Genomic DNA, 23,182 nt, shown 5'->3' on the forward strand with positions numbered 1-23,182 from the left:
TAGTTATGGAAGCATTGTTACAATTAACTGTTATAATGGAAAAATTTAATTATTTTCTTTTTTCTTTCACAGTGTATATACGGATGCTACGTTCACTCAGCCATTCTTCCCACATTTCACAGAAGGTGCTATTGGCTCTTGCAGGTAAGTTTCTGTTTTGTTTCTTGATACAGTACCTCTTTGATTTTATTATCGCATGAGTCCTATGGATATAATTATATGTCATTCCTACTCTGCCAGTAGGCTAATTGTGTTTGGTTGGATAATTAATGTAGTGACAGACAATTTCAATGTAATTAATGTATAAATTATTTCTGTGAAGTCCCTGTCTTACTATATAAATTACTTCTATGAAGTGCCTGTTTTCTCAACACTCTGCAAAGTCAAAGTCTTACATTCAATTAATAGTAATTTATTTATGCTAGTGAGTAGCTGACAAGGGAAAGTACCCAGATTATATTCGCCGAATACAGTAGACACTAGAGAAAAATAGAGATAGCCGTATTTTATTATATCGACAACTATGGGGTTTTGTGGAGCAAAAAAAAACCTCTTCGACTTCAATATTGCACCCTTTTCGTTGCAGCGAAAATACAAAAATATAAATTGACAAAGTTAATTACGATGGCGCGTCTGGAACAAAGCACAGAAAATAAAACAACAATTACCAACTTCATACAACTAGTACAGGAAAACATCGCTAATGTTGGAACAAAACATGTCTGCAATTCGGATCAGAGTAGATTTTAACTGGAGATGCATAGCGGTCGAAATTGATCCCTTTGTGGATCAAAATATATAGAGGCTGTTGTGCAATCTACAGCACACAGTTACACAATTCAACCAATTGTTTCTTCAAGAAAGGAAGTTGAACTTTCTTCCTTATTCATTGTTCTTTAGGAATCTAGCGAGGCCTTTGATCCACGAGTAAAAGGAACATTGCACCGCCCCGTAAACGTATATTTAGCTGCATAATGTTCAGGGAAACTTACCAAGGAACACACTACCGCATGTTGTTACAGAATATTCCCTAACACGAATAATAGAGCACTCCTGCTAGATTCTTGGACGGATCATTGTGAGAGGGATATGCGAGAACTCGCCAAAGAAAATAATCATGACACTGCTGACGATACTAAAAGGGCTCGCAGACAGTGTTCATAGGTTTCCACTTACACAAAATTTTCCCTTTGTTATCAGATTTTCCCTAGTTTGCTAGTGTCTAATTTTTTTGACAGATGTTATGTGATGAGATTATTTTAGCTATAATAAGGAAATTGTTAACCACATTTGTTTTATTCATTTGCTCTTTGCTTCTATTATTTTTACTTTTCACTTTATTTTATTGTATTTTTTTTTTTTTTTTTACAAAAAATACATGCAAATAAATTCAGCCAACAATGGGTGCATATTATGCTACTATAAAAACATACACACAAACTATTGCTATTGTTTTAGTTTATTTCTGAAGAACAAAGAAAAATTTAAGCATTTATATAGGTCCATTAGTCAGCGCGAGAATTTCCGTAGATTTTCACGTTTTTATCAAAAAATTCCCTTTTTTCTCCTTTTGCTGACTTTACTTACGAAATTTCCCTCAAATTACGAACACTGCTCGCGGGTCAGTTACAGCCTTTAAACAGCAACAATTTATATGTAGATTTACAGACATCGTGATGTTCGGGGGATTTGTATTCAATATTAAATTGCATGTGCGTATTATCAATGTAATTATCAAATTACAACCACTTGTGCGTAATCAGTTTTCTTCTCTACGATTTCAAAGTATATTTCAATATGCGTGGTACAAATCAGAGCACGTTGTACACCAGCACCCACCATTTGAAATGCCTGTTAATTTTCGTTTCAACAAAAACGAAAAAGTAACATGTGACGTATGTAAAAATGAAATGAAATGAAATCTTTGTTTTACGTCTTGCGCTTATGCCGGTTAGGATAAAGGAGACGGTGATTATGAGAGATGAGTGAAATGGTGCAATGAAGAAAGTGGGAGGAAACGGGAGAACCCCGAGAAAACCAACGAACACGATGTTTGTCCACCACAAAGTCCACACGGCACGAGCTGGGATCGAACCAGGGACCCCAAGCACCGGAGGTAAACGCTCTACCACTGAGCCACCGCTTTGGTAATTTTGGTTTGGCTACACTATATTTAGTTCTCCAGATATAAGACCTAGAAGAAAATTTTTGCCTGAAATATATTGGATCTTTTGAGTTTCATCTACGACCTGATTTCTTCTATTGATACCGGAAGTGTAGATCTACCACTTCTAGTTTCAATATTAAGTTCTCATACTCATTGGCGTAACTTACTCTAGTTACGCCCATGTTCATAGTTTGCAAATCTACCTCAGTGATGCCAACCTGGAACTTTATAAAATCCCATCTTGAAAGGCAGGAATTCCCACATTACAAAATTTATAAAATACGAATATTAAAAACTATAGATATATCACATTGACTTGACACCTAGTCTTCCGTTTTGAGCACTGCTATCGGCTGAAGGAATTTCACTCCCATGGTTGCAAGGCTCTCTCGCTTCGCAACAATTGAACTCTTATTGGCTAAACGCGTGGGTGTGTCGAGGGTGTGAGCTTTAGTTTGCATTTATGCCACGGATCAAGACATTTTGGCAGCACTATACTGTATGTTATTTTTTTTCGATATTTGAATGAATTGTTCGTATATTCCGATCTTCTAAACTCCTAATAAGTATTTTCCTTAATTAAAAGAGACTAATAAAATTGCTGATGAAAACAAGCACATTTCGTTGTCAGAATTTAGTATTTTTATCACGCTTTTTTGTCATAATGTTCCACTGAACGTAGTACGACTTTGACAAACTTCACTCTCCAGTTATTCCCTGTGGGACGTTTTAGAAAATGGGAGTTTCTTTCATAGTAATTTATTTTCTTTCTTTTGTGATTTTTTCCCTAAAACTCCAGAGTATAATTCATGTTACTTGTCTTTTGAGATCCACAATTTTCTGCATAGATCACTTTCATACTAGTATACACTTTCAAATAACACAATTTAACACTTAACAGTGATTTCACTTCTACTCAAGCGTCATTAGCCTACTTTCTTCTCATAGAGAATTTTGTTGGTGCTGATGAAATTAACATGAAAAATCCCATATATGCTGACAATTTTGACGAATATTTGCTTTATTGCTATTAAAAAGACTAATGTAAAAAAATTCTACAAAATGGGATTTTTTTCCAATGGTTGGCATCACTGGCCTACCGGAATTTCACATATGAAATGAAACCTACAGCTCACAGATGACGAGAAGAACCCTAGCAGAAGTAGTGTATGGGCTCGCCCACTTTTCGCATGGGTGTTTCAAACGACACCACGGAATAGCACACAGATAACTACCCGGAGTAGCAGACGACATCTAAGTATAGATCACACCTCAAAAACCGAAAATGGACTTGACTGTCTCGTTGACCTTTCCCCACTTCCCCTGTTTTAGGATTCTTCTTGTCATCTGTGAGCTGTACTTGTTTTGTAGAGAGTGAGAGTATTCACCGCAATTCAGTCAGTTCAAGAGATAGAAGTTGAAACTGTGCCTAAAGACAGATTAAAACAAATTAGAGGATAATCCATGTACGTTTTAATTATTTTTGATTTATTCGTTGTTAAGGTACTTTACAGCAACGTGTTTCAATCGAAAATGTACACGGATAATTGGATTCAGTTTCTCCTAGGGCAAGTTTCTAAACCAATACCTTTGAAATTGACTGATTACGAGCATTACCGCTGTGTAAAAGAAAGAAAGAAAAATACATTGAAAAGGTATAGCTGATACGTGCTGGCATATATTGACGACTCTCGCAGATTTATATGATCTTAAGGTCGATGAAATTAGCCCTGTTATTTCTAAGTATTTCTAGGTGAATGCTCTTTGAGATCATAATTTAGTGTTTTCGTTCCCAGTAAACAATACTGAGAGGAGAAGGAACTGATATGGCTCCTGGCATTGGTAAAACACAGTGGTGACAGGCAAACATCAAGATCGCAGTCTGTGGTTTTGCAAACAAATTAGTGCTGTGACTACGTATCTATACACTGCCAACACTTGCTTATTCCATTCTCGTACTTCATTCCCTCCTTTTCTTTGCCCTCTTTTCTTTTTACCTGATTATACATGCTTTTCTACGTTATACATCGACCAATTGTAAATGAATGATCTAGTTTTATGATTATGCTCTGTAGGCTAAAGTAGACGGATCATAAGTGCAAATGGATTATTATGATACGAGAGAACCTCGAGACCACTTAAGCGTATGATGTTGTTCATTACAAACACACGTGTCTGTAGATCGACCCAGGAAATATTTTATACCAGAGGTGAACACTGTACTACCTAGGTACCACTTTGCCACAGTTGCTCTTTGAAATATATAAGCTTTAAATTATCCGTTTAAAATAAATTTTAAAGTAATAATAGCCTATTTAGATTTCCAGTACTTTCGGATAATGCATACACACCCACAAGGCGGGGTAAGGTAGTAACACGAGGTCCGTCATTGAAATTGTAATAAGTACGTGATTAGTACGTATTAAAGTAATCAGAAACACGTACAAGGGAAGTACTTGGACTAGTACGCGAGGATCTACATATGTTATATATCATTGGAAAGATCACACAGAGTACACTTTACATATGTAATACCTCGCGTGAATGGCGTCTGTAGAGTACATTGCGATTATTTGTAGATATCATCTGAAGATCCGAACATTGATAATAAAAAGTGCGCGTTGAAGTTTAAAATATCGCTATGCTTCCACAATTGTCTTTCTGGTTTCATATTATGCCGCATACACTTGTGAGCCATATTTATGACAAATGTTCACTCTAATGAGTAAGGATGATACCGACACCGAGACTAGTAGCGGTATCGACTCTTGCTCGTTTCTAATTCGAGACAGAGATGTGCTTTTCCAAATCGAGGCGAGACCGAGACGGAGCCCAGGCTCGTCTCGATACACGTATGTCAATTTAGTACTTTTGCACTTTTGTCCGCCATATTGGATCCTTTATATTGCATTTTGCACTTTTAACAATGAATTCATTCTCCGCGACCACGATAACCTCTACCTACCTGCTTGCAGTTCCATAGCCGTGCTTTGCATTTTGTCCACCATTTTGAATTTCACACTTTTGACATGCAATCCATACATAGCGACGTCCAGTATCTCTATATACCCAATTTCAGATCTATAGCTTGTTTTTTTGTAATTTGTTTCCGCCGTTTTATTTGTAAACATTTGATGTCAGATTCGTATTTTAGCTAACTTTTTAACCTACTATACTACGTCTCAAAACAATTACATCTTAGGTTTCTATTTTGTCTACGTTTTCTGGTATTTCGGAGCATGCTTTGGTCAGATCTTCAAATGGTCGCCACGCCCTCTACAGGCTCTATTCAAGCGAGATATTTTATATGTGAGGTGTACTCGGTGTGACCTTTCCAACGATATATAACACATGCAGATCTCTTTGTACCACTTCAAGTACTTCCCTTGTTAGTTGAAATTAATGGGGAGCTTTATATTATTATTTATAAAAATGTATAATTTACACAAGAACGTCACATTCTAATAGAGGCCGTACACAAGTTGTTTCTGCGGATAGGATGCAGTTTGGCACAGCTCAATTTTGGTGCTGTTTGCTACCGTATTTTCGTTACTGATGCATCAAATCTCACTGTCGTCAAGATTCACATACAGCAGCGTTTCCCAACCGGTGTGCCGCGAATGGACCGCTGGTGTGCCGCGAGGAAATCGAAACAAAATTATTAATTCTATAGCAACCAAATTGCAAGACTTAGGAAAAAATGTATATTTTTGTATGTCACATTACTATGAATTTCTACCATGGAAAAAATTACTGTAATTCTAATATATTATTCTACATCTATTACTGTGTAGCAGACACTATTTCGGCTCGTACACATTTCCACAGTTAGATGCTATGTTACGCTTCAATTAAGAGTCATACTAACACCGAGAAATGGAAGCACTTGTACGGTACGCGTCAAATGAACGTTCGTAGAACACTCATTCGCACTTGAATGACAGAACAACACTTTGTTCAACAGCTGTGTTTTGACTTCGACGCATCGCAAGCTGTGTGATTGCAATAATATTCACCGGTTTTGGTTAAAATAGCAAAGTTAAAAGTACAAAACATTTGTTTGTTCGTTCGTTATTCAGTGATCTTCGTTCTTAGTGAAAGGTTGGATACAGTTTTCGAAAAAGAAAGCGTATTTTTAAAAATCTGAGTCCTATATTTCATTGCAATTGTTTTCTATTTTAAAATTATAATAAAAAAAAGCATAATGAATTAGTATAGGGGAAAACCAGTGATCGAGCTTTCATCTCTGTGAGAAGATCAGTAATCACAGAGAAAAATACAATGGTATTTTATATTTGCAATTATTATTATTATTATTATTATTATTATTATTATTATTATTATTATTATTATTATTATTATTATTATTATTATTATTATTTATAATAATAATAATAATAATAATAATAATAATAATAATAATAATAATATGAGTGTGCCGCGAGAATTCAAGTTATACCTGTAGTGTGCCGCAAGTTGAAAAAGGTTGGGAAACGCTGACATACAGTATAACTGACGCAGGAGCTAAAGGTGGCCGGCATCCATCCCCTGTGGCTAAGTGTAAGTGTTCTCGCCTTCGGGACGAAAGAGGTCCCGCCTCATATAGCGGTGCTGAAAATAAACATTAAACTCCGAATAAACAAAGGGCGCACGGTGGTTCAGTGGTAGAGCACTTACCTTTGGTGCGTGGGGTCCCTAGTTCAATCCCCGCCTAGGTAAGTGTGTGGTGGACAACATCGTGTCCGTGGGTTTCCTGGGTACTCCCGCTTCCTCCCACATTCTCATGCTACCAATTATTTCATCATCATTCGTTTGCTTTAATCATCGTCTCCCTTATCCCAAAGGGCATAATCGTGGGACGTTAAACTGAAGGATTTAATTTCATTTCATTTGTTTCGAACAAACATAAAGCATCCCTAACTTCACGATTGCTACACTGAGAAAAACCTGTTCTCCGGACAGCGGTATATTCTACAAATATACGGTATCCTCTTGCTTACTATAGAAATCAGTACGGAGCATACGTTATCCGTATGCTACATAGGCACTGCCCTTAGATGTTGCATCATGCCGTTGCAGGATGTCTGACATCTAACAGAGCTCATCCGTGGCTAAGCGGTTAGCATACGCGCCTTTCGCGTGGGAGGCCCGGGTTCGATTCCCGGCGGGAGCTCATGTGGTTCGGATTCCACGTTAATCAGTAGGTCCACGTCTCATATAGCCTCGCTGCTGAACGGGACGTTAAACCCAAAATCAACTCAACTCTGACATCTAAGAGTTTTCCGTATGTCACGTGCATATGCTTATGTTACATTCCTCAGCTATATGTTATATACGTCCATTTGTATTTGAGATCCTGACTGCCTACATTGTTTCATACGGAAAGTACGTATAGATGGGACACTTATACAGAAAGTATTCTAAAACATGCGTTTTCAGTTATACGTCTGCTGTACGTTAAGTCCAAAAACTACAGGAATTACGCATGTAACCTAGCTTTTTAAGTACGCCACCTACATTTTTTCTCAGTATAGCTACTTTGAACACTTGATGTTAATTGTAAAGCAGCGCAGTAATATGGTACCGTGCTTGGCATCTCGATTATGTTTATAATAAAAATAATGAACATTACTGTTGTGGTATAGTCATTCTGGCAACCTTAAGCTGAAGCGTCAATTATGTGTCAATTTTCACGATAATGAAACATGACAATTTAGCAGTAATAATGCTGTAGCAATTTGCATTTTCTGTGTGAGAAGAGGGGGAATCGCAGTCACATTGAGTAAGTTTAAAAACAGGTTATTTCTTTCTTGAGGGATTATGTCAACTGAATTTATGTGGTTTGATACGGACCAAGAAGAATTGTTACCCCCTGTATAATAAAAATGAAGGGAAACGAATTAGAACAAAAGGGTCAGAAAAATCTTTTCAGACTCTAATAAGTTTCCAGTTGCCCTAGTGCCGTTCCCCTAAATTTACGCATGGATGAATGTTATATATTTGTGTAATTGAGAGTATAAACGAAATTTTCCAGTTTTGAAAAGAGGTAATGAGGTTCATTTTCCACACTCAACTAACCACTTTTAAATCAAGTGCTTTTGCTTACGCATATGTAAGATAATTTTAAACAATACCATAAAGGCAATTTTTTGTATGTACTTGCTTTAAGCTTAATAACAGTAATCAATTGCGTTTGAGCGTGAAAGCCATTGGTAGAATGCAACATTGAATATAATCCTCTTTAACGAGTTTTTATAGTATTCTTTTTTTCAAACGATTATCTAATTAACCATTTTTCCCCACCAAATGGTATCAATTCAAATGAAACAAGTCATCAAATTAAATTAGGCTCAAACATTCATTTATTTTTCAAAATGTTTGGAAAATTAATTTGATAGTTTCTAAATTTAGGATATGATATGTCTTCTGTAAAATGCATTTAAAAAAAGTTAAAAATGAGATGCGATAATGTCAATATACTGAAATTAATTGACTGAAAATATTTAGGTATAAATCTACGTGTTTGTCTCTACGTTGCGGAATATTCTAGTTGTATGGTACTGGTAGATGTTCATATATTTTAGTTAAATGTAATGTTAATATGGATAAGATATGAATCAAAGCATAACTATACATTTTAAGAATTGTATTATTATTATTATTATTATTATTATTATTATTATTATTATTATTATTATTATTATTATTATTTTATTAGCTGAATCTACCCATTCTTCGCATGGGTCAACGCCTGTAGGAGTATCACCATTCATTTCAGCGACCGCGAAAACTATGGATTTGACACTAATATCGGTCATTTTGGGCTATTTTTACATGTCTCGGTATCCCCCCGCTGACCCCCCATACAATGGTAGCTGAATTTGCAAATGATTGCTAATGGAAGTGTCACCATTGACCTCAGTGACCTCAAAAACTATGAATTTGATACTAATATTGGATACTTTTACATGTCTCGGTACCACCACCCCCCGGTGAACCCCGGCCCGCAGCCGAATAGAGTGAATTTGGAAGTCAATGCGAGTTTTACCATTGATCTCAACGACCGCGAAAACTATGAATTCGACACTACTATCGGTCACTCTCTACTACTTTTATATGTCCCGGTAAACACCCCCCTGAGACTCCCCTGGTTCGAATTTTGACAAAAATATTTGCCTTGGTCTGGGGCCTCGACTAAAGTATCCGTGACCAAAATTTGGTAACTCTCGGTCAACTTGTCTGGTCCCCAGTCCGATCCCGGTAAATGCCCCTCTGAGACCCCCTGGTTCGAAATTAAAAAAATAAAAAGCTTCATCGTGATCTAGGGCCTGGATTAAGGTACCCGTGACCAAATTTTGGTAACTCTCGGTCCACTCGTCCGGTCCGCATGCCGCACACTGACAGAGAAACAAACACACAAACACTTTATTTTATTTATATTAGATAGATTATTAGTATAAAATCTATGCTATGTTATAAAATGAAAAAGAATTATATATATATATGACTATGAATAATGGTTAATATTTTAGGGACTTCAATCCCTATCTAAAAGGAAGAAAGTTATTGATAAATTATTTATTTAAATGGTGTTGGATAACAAATATATTAGCAAATATTACTTTAGAAAATATATGAATAAGAGTGCCGATTTATAGTGTTAGGAATCGATCAAAATCGGTAGCATTACATTCAAAATGCGAAATACTGAGAAGGGTGACAGTGTCTTACAATTTAAAATGAACATATATTAAGAGGAATAACAGAGAAAATCTTACAAAAATTAAACTGTTTTAACTTTAAGACAAGGATTGTAGCTGCTAATCTTGTTTTCAGTGTTATTTTGTCTTTTCAGTGTATTTTTATGTTATAATCTTTTATTCAGAGAACCAGTCTTTTATGTTAAAATACGACAATAGACGACCAAAATTTTTGCATGCTGGATGTGCAATTTTAAGAAAGGTTTAATGACTCTTTCTTTAAAATGGTAGTTAAATGAGACTAATTATTATCACAGTTCTGTTAATTGTATATTACGAAATTGGCTGTTTTTTTTATTTTGATTTTATATATATCAGTTTGAATCTTACAATTCTAATATATTAACCTTCTGACAAAGGCCTTAACCTGCTCTGTCACCCTATATTATAAATTTTCTGGTCTGTTTAAAGTGATTATATAATAGTTTTAACATAGTGTTGTATTTTTGCCTACGAACTGTTAATAGCATTTTAAAAAAATAGAATTATTACGTAATACAAAATCATTCCTTCAGTTCCACAACGCACGTGTAGTTATTACATCTATACGACGATATAAGTTTTAGTATCAGTAGAATGAATTTCGTTGCTTGTAGTGTTTCCCGCAAGAAGAGAAATTTCTTATGTTTCTTGATTCTCGTCTTAAATACGAAACGAAAAGTGTATTTTCAAGTTCGAGTCAAAATAAGAAACATATTAATCCTTGTTTTTGAGACGAGGCGAGTAATTTCTCGAGTTTCTTTGACAATAGTAGTTCACCCAAGTTTTAGAACTCATTCCATGATTCACCATTTAAAAAAAAGCTCTAGATTGATAAAGTGAGTGAGTGTACGAACATAATGAAGAGCATTCATCAACCTTTAAAAATAAACAAGTCATTATATAAGATATTCCAATAATAAATATGGTTAAAATGTTCTTATATAACACTCGTTAGCCTCTCGTGATGCGAAAGAATTCTGATCACTTTTACATGTAATTAAGAAGAGCATAAGGACGTAAATTTTGTACATAAATTTATAAAAGGAGGCGAGACGGTAAAAGCTATCTGAGAACCTACACGAAATTAGAAAGAACTCTTCGAGAATATGAGACGAGACAAGTAAACCATATTTTTCATCTCCTCTTATTGGAAACTATTAACAAAATTAATATTTGTATTAGAATGTTAAAATTAGAAGTATGCCGAAAGATAATTATAAATGGGAACTTAAACAAGACGTACAGAATTGAGCTAAATATTCAGTGGGCAGATGATAGAATTATCTTGAATACTAACACTGTAAAATTTATATAAATATGTTTGTATAACTTCAGACAAATAACATATACAGCTTACTATGATCGTATCGTATGTGAAGATAGATTGCCGTAAGAAAGTTAGATGTAGCAGACAATGTGTGTAAACTATGTCATAAAAATTATTTGTTCAAAGTTTTTCCATTTAAAAAAGAAGTATTGAAAATATGGTAAATAAATGGTCAGGGCCGTAACTTGAGGTCAGGAAGCAACTGTCTCTACATTTAATATCCCCTCTGTTTGAGAAAGACCACTTCAAGATATCATTTTCAAATATTCTTATCAGGATCTAATTTTCTTATTCCATGTATGATAAAAATACGAACATGAATGCATAAATAAAGCATGGGATAGATTAAGCACGACCCAAAAGCAAGATATCTCTTAAGTGAAACAAAAATTGTGATCTGGGTCCATTTTAGTGAAATGTCTACTATAAGAATCCCCAAAGGCTTGTAAGTTATGTCAAGTACTGTTCCCTCAATTTAGAATGGTTCACTTATAAATTATTGAGCCATTAAAAATGCAAACTCCATTGAATAAATCCATCTATTTATTTCTGTTGTCCTGACAACGACATTTCAAAATCCTATTGTTTAAAAAATATATAACATATGAATATCTTTTTATATCGATATTATAATTAACATATTTCTTTTTCTTCTTCGAATTACATAATCAGCCTAGTACATATTCTAAAATATCTTACGCCCTAAAATTACAATAAAATAAGGATTTACAAGTAGTAAAATATTCAACGTACTGTTGTAACGTTAAATGTTAACTACCGAAGCGTAGAATGGGTCCACCATACCACTTTCAAAATAACTTAGAATAATTTGAGATGCTTTTGCTACCCTGTTTTCTGAACAAATATATTCCCCTATGATGAAGTATACCCAGGTAAATTAATCTGGGCCAACTGGGGCCTCTAGAAGTAATAAAAATGTTTTAAATTCTAAGGGAACAAATTTCATATCATATCTATATAGGGGCACTACTTAGGGCCCCAAATGTTAATGCTAGTCCCCCTCCCCATTGAAAGTTTCGAGTTACGACGCTGCTAATGATGAGAGCATTTCGAATAATTGCAAAGTTGATTATATGTATCCGGAATCCGGAAAGTAAAATCAAAGAATTTCCGGAATTTAGAAAATTTTGGAATTCAGAAAAATTCCGGATTTTTTTCCAGAATCCGGATTCCAGAAAATTTTGGCCATCCCTATTACATGCGTATTTATGTAATAAAGTAAACTCTGCTAAAAAAAAAAAAAAAAAAAAAGTACAGATGATTATTCGAAACTTACACTTATAAATGATGTATCGATGATCGTAATTGAAGCGGTCAGTTTCATGCGCACCGACTACGTGGATGCTCCTGGGCTCCGGCACCCACACAATTTAGATTGGACCCTGGTTTAAACCTATTTCTTTACGTTTAAATTAAATGAAATCTGTCAGTTTTACGTCCCACGCTTATTCCGGTTAGCTTAAAGGAGACGGTGATTATGAGAAATGAATGAAATGGTGTAATGAAGAAAGTGGGAGGAAACGGGGATCCCCGAAAACCGACGATCACGGTGTTTGTCCACCACAAAGTCCACACGGCGCGAGCCAGGATCGAACCAGGGACCCCGAGCCCCGGAGGTGAACGCTCTACCACTGAGCCACCCCGCCCCCTCTTTACGTTTAAGTCAGCTGTGTTACCGATTGAGCTAGGGCAGCCCCAACTTATCCTTATAGTACCGGTATATTTTACTTTATCACTGCACAGCCCTTTATGACAGTGTTCATGAAAAGATTTTAACTAAAAATAAATCAATCAAATATCGAGATTTCCCTGTAAACATATAGGCTAACACGTCCCGCCGTTGATATACACCCACATACACTGTGAAAAGTCGGCGCCGTTGGTCAGTGTTCCATGTATGCGGCATAGATAGCCACCGGTTAAAGTCACCGTTACTCGCAAGATGTTAATGAATTTACTTCATTAGAGATTTCGTCCGAGATAATTGCTCGAGCTATCTTTTGCAAATAATAATAATAATAATAATAATAATAATAATAATAATAATAATAATAATAATAATAATAATAATAATAATAATAATAATCAGAAATTTGCTTTCACTCAAGAGTTATCGTGCGGAGGAGCAGACAAACCTACTAACATTATGAACTTACAATTACTCGTATAAGACCACTACCGTGATCCTAATAAAATAACTAATACACTATGTACTTATTTCTTCCCAACAGTGCGGCTTCTATCATTTGAAAAGTAAAAGGAACCCGGTGATTTCTATGTCCACTTAGTGCACCGCACTCAACCACACACACACACACACACACACGCACACACACACACACACACACATATATATATATATATATATATATATATATATATATATATATATATATATATATATATATATATATATATATATATTCCATATTCACTCAATCACAAGCACATATTATACCCTAACATTGGCCACAGACCTTATCCCTTGCCTCTGGTCGTTTTCGACTTCAGTGCGCTGTGATAAGGCAACAGGCGGAAGAATTTGAAGGTGATGTTTGTTAACAGCGATGTCTACGAAACGACACTTAAGTACTTATCAGCAATCCACAGAAGGTTGTAGCAATTTATTCTTACAGATAATTCGAGTAGCTCTGAGTTATTGTTATGTAGGAGTCAGTGGTGAAACTCCGTATACTTTTAGGTTATCTTGAAGGAAAAGGAAAAAAAGCGGCGAATTGTAATTTTCGTGTAATTTTGAGATACTGAATTAATTCCCCTGATGTTCTTAGTGGTAAGATATAAACTTTCCATTATGACTCTATAACAGCTGTTCGAAGTCGTAGAAATTACAATGAAAATGTGAGTGGTTTCTGTGCTATCTTGGCAATTTAAGATTTCCATTCCAGTTCCTGATAAAATGTTTAGTAGTTCTTCGTTGTTATTCTTTAAGGCTTTATTAGCGTGCTCAATCACAAAGGAAAAGTTAATAAAATTTAATGTTTATTCTTCATTACCTAGTGTTTTTTTTTCTGTTTCATGGCTGTTTTGGGAATCTTTCGAGAAGTAGAATTTCATTCCCACACCGTATCCATTTCCATCTTTTTATAGGATTGATTGTATTGGAAAGAAATTATACGGCATATAATAAGATTAACAGACTTCTCTTTATCTGAAAAGTGAGGCGAAATCTTGTATTTTTATGTATGTATTTATTTATTTATGGTTTAAATCAGTACCCACCATGTCCAATTCTTCTCATCTGCTACCTGGAGTTTCGTGATTTCCATGATTTTCCACATATTTACGTTATTTCTGGTTGATTTTTAATATTTTGAGGTGTAGATTCTTCTTGGATAAGCAGAAAACATGTTGCATTAGATCAGAGAAATTGATTCCTAAATATTAAATATCGTAAGAGATAAAAGAAGTCGTTTTTGATGAGAACTCAGCTTCCGATAAACAGGTTACATGTCTCACATTATCACTGTATTGCTGCCGGAAGTTATAAATATATTTCCGGTTTCAATATTGAATCTGCATAATTTGGAAATCTACAGTAATTTAACAATGTAAAAAGAAACTCACATGTAAGAGAACAAGGTATAAATGTTTTCATAACTTTGCTTACTGCGCCGAACACCAGTAACTTTAGCCCAGACGGACACCCAACTGAATAAGAGGTTCAGCCGGGTAGTTAGTAGACAACGTTCGCTTCATCGTATGAACTTCAGAAGCCGATAACCCACGAGGTTACAACTTGTCATTATACGTTACTGCGGTTAATGTCTTACACTGGCAACAGACTGTAGTGACTGGACCATAAAAACGAGTAGCATGGTGCGATGAGTCTCGATTTTAATCTCGTCACGCCGATAGTGATCTATAATTTGATGCCAGCCCAACGAAATCATGTCAGGTTGGAACTGTACAAGATAATGGAGACTCCATGTTGGCATCAAATTTGTGTTTTTCTGTAAGCAATGTTTTGGAGCTTTGGTACCTACTACTCGACCGTATTGTATTGACGTACGAAGATCTCCAGAGTCAACTATATTTCTGCCATACGAGTGGAAATGAAGTGTACCAGCAGGACAACAACTCTCGTAACATATCCCGGTTGGCTACCATCTGTTTGGAGAAGCATTCCACTTCCTCCTGTTGAAAGAACCACCGAGAAGCCCGGATTTCAATCTCATTGCATCTCACAGTCAGAGACTTATGCTGTGTACATTCATGGTAGTATGTGAAACGAGTGGAAATTCAACTCAAAAGTTGTAAATTCAAAAGTAATAATAAGAACTGGAATATATTTTTCTTCTTTCTTCGTTATTAACACATTGAGATGTTTAGATTGTAGAATTATCCAAAGAGCAATTTGTCAGCGGAGCGATTTGTCACAAATCACTCATTTCGATCACAGTTGTCCATTCTTAAGTTATGAGCAAATTTAGGAATCTTTTGTCAGATCTAGCTCGAAATATTTACAAATTTCATACGAATTATAATTACAATAGCATCACAATAGGGTACCTTATAATACATTAACAGTTTCAAAAAACATTGAAACTGGAATGAAATCCTCTGAAAGATCAGCAAAACCTACAATAAAATGACTTTTGCATCATAAGAAGAAACACACAAACTGTATTTCCTTTAACATACCGATTAGCAGTACCGTTTGACAATATCAGATATTTGGAAACAAACTGCAAACTAAAAATTACTTTTGAACAGCGCTCACCTTTAAACAAAATTAATAACAGGTGTAACTTATTGTTTTTCTCTCATCTCCAATATAGCCACTTTACACTCTGTGAGGGCATTAATATTCTCAAAATAGAACGAAAAAGTAACTGTACAACTGTCGAAACATTTTTCCGAAAGCAAATAGTCCTATTACAAATTAGTTATGGGAAAACTAATTTGTATTTCTCAGTTCTTCACATAGTAGGGAATATTTTTTTCGAAAAATTTCCCTCCAGATTTATCTCAACGATTTTTTTTATAGTAAGCCATTTTGGACAAAACGTGGATTAGGCCAAACGAGTATCCTTTTCGCCTAAAATGGCAGACATTAAATCTTATCTTTTATCTATCATAAAAGTGTCAGATAATTGGTTAGACGAAACGAGGATTAGGCCAAATGATGCAACATTGTGTGTGTGTGTGTCTGTCTGTCTTTCTCCCTCTCTCTTTCTCACTTTCTCTCTCCCTCTCTCTCTCTCTTTTTTCGATCGACAATAGGAGAGATATGGTGATGGTGGAAAAAAATTTCAAATTCTACATTTCAAAGGGTTTACACATTTCGTTACCTCTATATACAGTGTAACGAAAAAGTGATTCTTGAATGTCTGTCCATCTGTTTGTCTATTCGTTCGTAAAATGTAAACACGTCCACTTGCCTAGAGGCCATACCATTCAACATATTCCCATCAAACTTTGAACATATGTTTTTTTTTTTCATAAGATTCCCTAAGGAAGAAGGATAGTTTACTGGAGGGTGAACATTTAAAAAAATTCTATTTTCTCGAAGAAAAGAAAACTCGATAAACAGGTCAGTATAAATGACTTCGTTCATATATCAATATTTCATAAACTACACTAGATTGTGGTATGTCATTCTTCTGGAAGTATTCAGTCTTGTATTATTTACTTTGAGGGGGTAATTTATTTTGGGGGCTAAGGTTTTTTCGAATGAAAATGAAATCTTTTAATTTAACATCTAATGATTATGCCCTTTAGGCTAAGGCAGACAAATGATTAAGGCAAGTAAAAAATGATGGAAGAATTGGTGGGATGTGAATGTGGGAGGAAACGGAAGTACTTCGCGGAAACCCACGGACACGATGTTGTCCATTACAAATTTACTTTCCCGGGGATCGAACTTAGAAGGTGGTTCGTAAATTCGAATTTAGTAATCTTCAAAATAATTCATACGTTTTATCACTTTCTTAGCTGATTTTTAATATTCAACCATGAGAAGCGTACATAATCAACTTTTTTGCATATTTAACAAGATGTCTACATACATACACACACTTATTTACTACGTTTCCATAGCAACAAATCTTTTTCTAGTTAACGATTACAAAATAATCTCTCGATATATCTCTATGTCTTTCTTTTCTTTATATATTACTGCTCAAATAATTCGCCTCTGATCCTTTTTATAAGCTGGCACAGATTGCTAATACTATATATACAACGTTATCGTTGTAGATGTCGTCCGGACGGGACTTCCGTAATAGTTTTGCTATGAAGGAAAGAACCCTGGGTTGAAGATTATAAAGTACCTACCTTTTGAATAGCCCTCGTATATACTTAATATCACTTTTAATACAAATATTTACTCTTCTATTTATATATACAACATATTATAACATTATACATTTTTATATTTATCAATATATATCAATACTAAGAAGTCGATTTACAATTATCGTCGATGAGGCTATTCATGTTTCCTTCATGTTCAAACAACATTAATTACAAACAAAGATCTTTATAATATTAAATATTAGTAGGATCAGAAGGCAACAAAATTAGAACATATAAACACATTGAGGATTATCATTTAATACATTAATAAACTTTGAAAAATTAAGAGATTCGATATTCATTATTCTTATTCTTTCCATATAATAAGTTGAATCTATTTTATATATCTGTCACTACCTTCATACGTTTACGTTAAAATTATGATCTTTTATTTTTAAATATTTATAATATTCGCATAAAATTCGAATAGAATAAAAACTCGAAAATAAGAGTACCGTCTTACAATAAAGCTTTTAGATAATTTCTTAGCATGAAACACAAATTAACATTTCCTCAATTAAAGCTATAAAAGGAAATTGCAACAAAACTATAAGGAACAAATTCAATAATATTTTCAGTTGACTGCCATAACTTAATTTCATCACTTTTTCGAACTATTTCACAATGGCATATATTTTTAACATACATTTTAATAATAAATCGAATGAAGAACATATTAACCATAGACGTAAGCAAAGGTCAATTTAATACAAATCCATCGGACGCCTTTTGATAGTTCAAGTTATACGTTCGAAGGGTTCATTTAAGCAACATTGTATAGCACAATCTTGTGTACATTCTTGTCTTTCATAGAATGATACCATATTTTGATTCCTATTTACAGAATTCCTGCCATCTGCAAATTGATTTTGTGAAAATCGGCGATAATTATTACTTCTACTGAAATTCCTGTTGCTATTTCTAAAATTCCTAACTCCGTTTCCTTGATTAGGTTGCGTTTGATTACCGGTATAACTATTCATTCTATTATTAAAACTATGGACATTAGAATTATTTTCAGGTTGTACATTTACATTACGAACAGAGGCATATTGTGTCTGATTGCGTCCAAAATTACCCTGACCTCTATCCTGCATTTTATTGTTATTCTGTATTGCCGACTGACTTTCATAATTCTGAATAAGCATAATTAGGTGATTAAAGCTAATGCACTGCGCCGACATTAACAACTGTTGTAGTCGAAATGGCAATAAGATTCTAATGGAAGCTATAATTCGGGATTCCGGATGATTTGGATTTAGTGATCTTAACTCATTATATGTAGATACTACAAATTCTGTAATAATCCTGTGTAATTTTGGATTGAAATGTTTCGTTCGCAAGACGGCATCTCTATTCGCTATCATAAAATCATTTTCATAATTTGATAGCAGAGCATTCTTGAAGTCAGAATATGTACGAAGATTACCCCTGATAGCTTTGAACCATGTTAAACAGGGTGGTAATAATATATGCGGCAATAATTTTAAAAACTGAGACTCATCTGCACCCATGAGCTCACATTCATCCTGAAATTTTTCAAGAAATGCCCTAGCGGGGATATCCTCCGGCACACCACTAAATTTTGTAAGCGATTTAACTTCGCTGAATTGTAACGGTTTACCTGTATTTGTCTTCATACATCTGTTGGAGATGTGTTTCCGCCGGGATTTTTTGCCTCACTCTTCTTTCTCTATCAGTACTCTCTTCACAGCTCGAAGATTCATTAAGTTCCAAAATTGGTCTGGGATGACGAGTAGGTTCACAACCTGTAGATGTAGGATGCACCACATCCATGTATCCATTGTCCTGAAATGCATTTTCAGGAATACATTTCTCCTTGATAAAGTTCACCTCATCTTGCAATAGTTTAATGTGATAGGCGTGGGCATTTATCGTTGACTCTAGGCCATCTACTGAATCTTGAACTTCCGTGAATCTTTGTGTTACCTTTTCCATTTTTTCGTCGTATTGTTCAAATTTTTCTACTATGTGTTGGTTCGTCTGACTCAGTTGACGTTGAATAAGATCCCATCTACTTTCATTACATTGTTCTAACCTCGCTATCTTTTCATCAAAATGCTTAGTTAGCTGGTTTATCTTCTGATCCAATTTTTCATCAAAGTGTTGACCTTGTTCCCTAATTTGTTGTGCTATTTCATCACTTTTTCGTACTTGATCCTTAATTTGCTCAGATTGGTTCCTAATTTGCTGAGCTATCTCATCACTTTTTCGAACTTGGCCATTAATTTGCTCAGATTGATTCCTAATTTGTTGAGCTAAGTCTCTTAAAATGTCAGTCAAATTTTCATTAGGATTCATTTCTGGATACACACTCTGATCACCAGTTATGTCACTATCTGTTGCACTCATTGCCATATTTCGGTGTATCACCTTACCGCTTCTCAAAATGGTAACACTAATGTCACGTTGAAAGCTTGCCGTTTTTACTATTCTTCAAAACGACACTTTTATATTTCCCGGTGTTGAGGCACCAATTGAAGGTGGTTCGAAAATCTCAAATTTAGTAATCTTCGAAATAATTCATACGTTTTATCACTTTCTTAGCTGATTTTTAATATTCAACCATGAGAAGCGTACATAATCAACTTTTTTGCATATTTAACAAGATGTCTACATACATACACACACTTATTTACTACGTTTCCATAGCAACAACTCTTTTTCTAGTTAACGATTACAAAATAATCTCTCGATATATCTCTATGTGTCTTTCTTTTCTTTATATATTACTGCTCAAATAATTCGCCTCTGATCCTTTTTATAAGCTGGCACAGATTGCTAATACTATATATACAACGTTATCGTTGTAAACTAGAAACCACAAGCGCCAGAAGTAAGCGCTGTACTACTGAGACACCGTGCCCCTTCTTTTTGAATGAATTTCTCAAAAACATGATTCGGACAATTTTGATCATATTTAGTAAATACAAATTTCACTAATGTCACTAATACAAGACAAGTCATTTCTTACGAAAAAAAATCTACAAGGGGTAGTTTACTTTTTGGGGTGCTTTCTTCGGGGAAGTTTTCCGAAAACGCTGTGTAACTGTGTTCATATTTCTCAAGAAAATATTTTATTAGTAACTGCACCATAACATGATTTGTTTTAGGGAGCTAGAGCGAGAAAGTTCAGTGCGTTACCCCGTACCTTTTATTTCTAAATCACAAACAATATTACTTTAACTTATTCTATTACTATAAAAAGACATGAACTATTATTTACGTTTCTTTAAACATGAACATTTTCTTCTCTTTTTGTTCTTTTTTTTTAATTTCATGTAGGTGATGAGTTATGTAGGACAGATAAACTAAAATAACATAGTCGGATTAATACTATCGCTGAGTTTTTTGTTGCGTTCCCTCAGGAATTGTTTTTTGGACCCTAAGACTATCATACATATTTGTTTGAAACCCTTGTTACAAGTCTAGGAATCGAATAATCCTACCTATAAATCTCAATAAAAGAAAGTTCACTGGTATTTGTTTCGTGGTCTTGTCTAACCGACAAGGTAGCACAAATCAGTAGCTTATGTCTAAATATAAGTGTAAAAGCAACTTATCCCTTGTCTACGTAAAAGTACAAATATGAGCAAATAAAAAGAACGGACTGTACGTAATGAATTGAAAGTCTAACGAAATCTAGATTCTTTTTCACCGCATTTAATGATTAATGAATTTTTTTGTATACTTGGCAAGGGTTAAATATACTTTCCATGCGTGTTAGAATAAAAATGAATTCCTGTAATCCCAAAGAAAATTAAAACAGAGATGTAAATATACTGTTGTCTCTCTCATATATACAACCAGAGAGAAAGAGATTAATTTTACAAAAATATATATTAATGTAGTTTGGAAATGGGGTAATTAAAAGTATGTAAGAGAAATCGAGGTTAACAAATTTTATTTATAGAATTTTATTGTTAAAAATCCTCCTAGCTTTTTTTTTTTTTTTTTTTTTTAGATTGTTCCTGTTTAAAGTTATCTGCGTGTACTCAGCTAGAGTAATCTACAAAATGTTTAAAGTAAATTATTGTTTGTGGTTACCAAATTATGAGTTTCATTTAATTAATCCCTGAGGATAATGAACTGACACATAATAACATTTAACAACATAATTTTACAGCATAACTTCGTGATCAATGAATGGTCTAAACTGAAGATAAAGTACGTATTGTAAGAGTAGAAGTTGTTTCTATTTAATATGTTTCAATTGTAGATCCATTCTTATTAAAACACTAACTGAATACGCGTTCTTCTCACAGGAAAATACATTTTGGACATTAAGAGGCTGAATTTGGATTTAAGTGGCATCGAAAGTATCACTATTCATCTCAGCGATATTGAAAACTATAGTCATTTTTGATCATATATATATATATATATATATATATATATATATATATATATATATATATATATATATATAATACCTTCTCTTCTCAACTTGCGGGGCAGAATTTGGATTTAAATGGCATCGGAAGTGTCACTGTTCATCTCAGTGATCCCGAAGACTATAGGTTCAACACTAATATCGGTCATTTTTGATCATTTTTAAATATCTCCCTCTCCCTTAAGTTGCACCGTCAAAGTGAAATTATAAAAATATAGGTCGCAGACTCGAACTTCATCTATGTGGCAAATTTGATCGAGATCGTATTGTGTTTCAAGAGTTATTAAGTTTTATTTATTTTTATATCCCTCCTTCCCCTCCCCTACGTTGTATCCTCAAATGAAATGATAAAACCCATCTCAGGCTCGAACCTCATTTGTGTTGAAACTTTGATGGAGATCGGTCTGATGATTTACATAGTTACTTTCATTTATATATACGTAGCTAGATAAAATACAAGATCGGTCATTTTTAACAATGATTACTGATTAGTGAAAATTTTTGTATACTTGGCAAGAGTTAAATATACTTTCCATGCGTGTTAGAATAAAAATGAATTCCTAAAATTCCAAAGAAAATTAAAACAGAGATGTAAATATACTGTTGTCTCTCTCATATATACAACCAGAGAGAAAGAGATTAATTTTACAAAAATATAGATTAATATAGTTTGGAAAGGGGTTAATTAAAAGTATATAAGAGAAATCCAGGTTAACAAATTTTATTTATAGAATTTTATTGTTAAAAATCCTCCTAGCTTTTTTTTTTTTTTTTTTTTTTAGATTGTTCCTGTTTAAAGTTATCTGCGTGTACTCAGCAGCGTGTTTTCGGTATTTTTCTCGAAACTTTGATCTTAATATCTGAGAACTGAAATCTATACATTATTCGGTGTAAGCTCTAAACTGCGATAAACAAAGCCACGTGAAACTAAATCTCGCTGATTTGCTGTTTTCCTACCGACGTTTGTACTCCTCCGCAAAATAGTTCATGTGATTGCATTATTACTTTTACTATGAAGCTTCATATAAAACTGCTATATTATTATAAATGACAAAAATATAATACGGATTATCTAATAATACTGCAATCGAGTGTGGCTAATGAAACAATAGAAATAAACACTAAGCATGCACAGTAATTATGACGCCAACTCAACTGTAGACGGGTGTTCTGCTTTTAAAGTCTGAAAAGAT

At 34.2% G+C, this 23,182-nt stretch overlaps 1 protein-coding gene across 1 annotated transcript in view; it reads left to right on the forward strand.

The window, feature by feature from the left end:
* Camta (Calmodulin-binding transcription activator) overlaps positions 1-23,182 on the forward strand; it is a 1,249,189-nt gene that overhangs the window by 1,094,087 nt on the left and 131,920 nt on the right. The window contains exon 7 of the mRNA XM_081739735.1: positions 73-144. Within this exon, the coding sequence (XP_081595861.1) occupies positions 73-144 (72 nt within the window). The remainder of the gene's footprint in view (positions 1-72; positions 145-23,182) is intronic.

Source organism: Thermobia domestica, chromosome 15, assembly GCF_964235325.1.
Source record: "Thermobia domestica chromosome 15, izTheDome1.hap1.1, whole genome shotgun sequence".
Lineage (NCBI taxonomy): Eukaryota > Metazoa > Arthropoda > Insecta > Zygentoma > Lepismatidae > Thermobia > Thermobia domestica.